Below are 1,237 nucleotides of genomic sequence, written 5' to 3' on the forward strand. Positions count from 1 at the left end.
TTTTGGAATTATTTGGATAATAAGACTATTTTTAATTCTTCAAATACAGCTCTCGCTAACATAACAATAAATACTTTTGCTTACTTCTACTTTTGTCTTTTTTATATTTTTCTTCAACATAATAAATAAATAGCATTATCGGAAATAAATTTATAAAGGATATCTTTCATTTTACACTAAAAGTATTTATTTACATTCCAGCTAGCTTAATAAGAAAACTAGGCTTCCATTTATAAAAATACCATTCAAAAATCTAGTTGTTTGGAAACGACTAGACAATTAAATGCCATTTTATTACAAATATTTGTTTTTAATTCATTTTTTAGCTTAGATAAGCTAAGTAGAAATAAGAAATTTCATAAATTAATTGAATTTAATACAATAAAAATGTATAAAAGAAAATAATATAACAGACCCATGCCACATAAATTAAATTTTTAGGGTTAGTTCTTGGGTATAACCACAAAAATTAACATTAAAAGTAAAATTTGATTTCTCCCTGAGGTTTTATTAAAATCATGGTATCTAATTAATTAATCATGATAAATAAAAAAAGGATAGAAATATTATTCATGGATAATATTTAAGATTAAAATATAACAAGCAAAAAAAAGCTTGGTATTTATATAATTTAATAAGATATAATATAAAACTAAAAATTTCAAATTATTTGATCGTTTATGGAGAATTCGGAGGGTTTGCTTAAGAGGATTTAATTTATTTAAGTAAATTTAATTTTTTAATTTTTTTATTTTTAATAAATAATTTATTTACTTACAAAAATATGAATGATATTTATAAATATAAAATCAATAATAACATCTATAAATCTATTTATATTTTAGGTTAAAAACACTTTTTCAAAATATTAAATAATAAAATATATTATATTATTCAAACATTTTATATTTATTCATCCTTTTTTCATCATTTGCTATTAAAATTAAAGACAACTAATCTTTATGATTTAAGACACTTGCGTATTACTTTGAATTATTATGATTTTAACATTGGGCTAAAAATTTAAAAATAAATTGAGTAAATTTTAAACAAATGTCAAAATAGAATAAACTTTTAAATTTAAAATTATTCTTTAAATTAATAAATAAAATAATATTAGTACAATAAAAAAGATAAAAAAATAAATCAAATAAAAATTATCAAATAAATTCAAAGAGCTGTTTTGTTTTATATTCATTTTTATAGTTTAAAATATCACAATCCAAAACAAATAAAC

The 1,237-nt window shown here is 18.2% G+C and overlaps 1 protein-coding gene across 1 annotated transcript in view; it reads left to right on the top strand. All coding sequences in view use genetic code 6, as the record gives it.

Annotated features, from left to right (window-relative positions):
- Positions 1 to 680: 680 nt before the first annotated feature.
- The window catches only part of TTHERM_001256477 (hypothetical protein), a gene marked incomplete at both ends in the record, with an annotated part of 671 nt that continues 114 nt past the window's right edge, over positions 681 to 1,237 (top strand). Inside the window, 3 exons of the mRNA XM_012796974.1 lie at positions 681 to 725; positions 950 to 1,038; positions 1,207 to 1,237. The exon at positions 1,207 to 1,237 is cut by the window's right edge and continues 114 nt beyond it. Of these exons, the coding sequence (XP_012652428.1) occupies positions 681 to 725; positions 950 to 1,038; positions 1,207 to 1,237 (165 nt within the window). The remainder of the gene's footprint in view (positions 726 to 949; positions 1,039 to 1,206) is intronic.

Source organism: Tetrahymena thermophila (assembly GCF_000189635.1).
Source record: "Tetrahymena thermophila SB210 genomic scaffold scf_8254678, whole genome shotgun sequence".
Lineage (NCBI taxonomy): Eukaryota > Ciliophora > Oligohymenophorea > Hymenostomatida > Tetrahymenidae > Tetrahymena > Tetrahymena thermophila.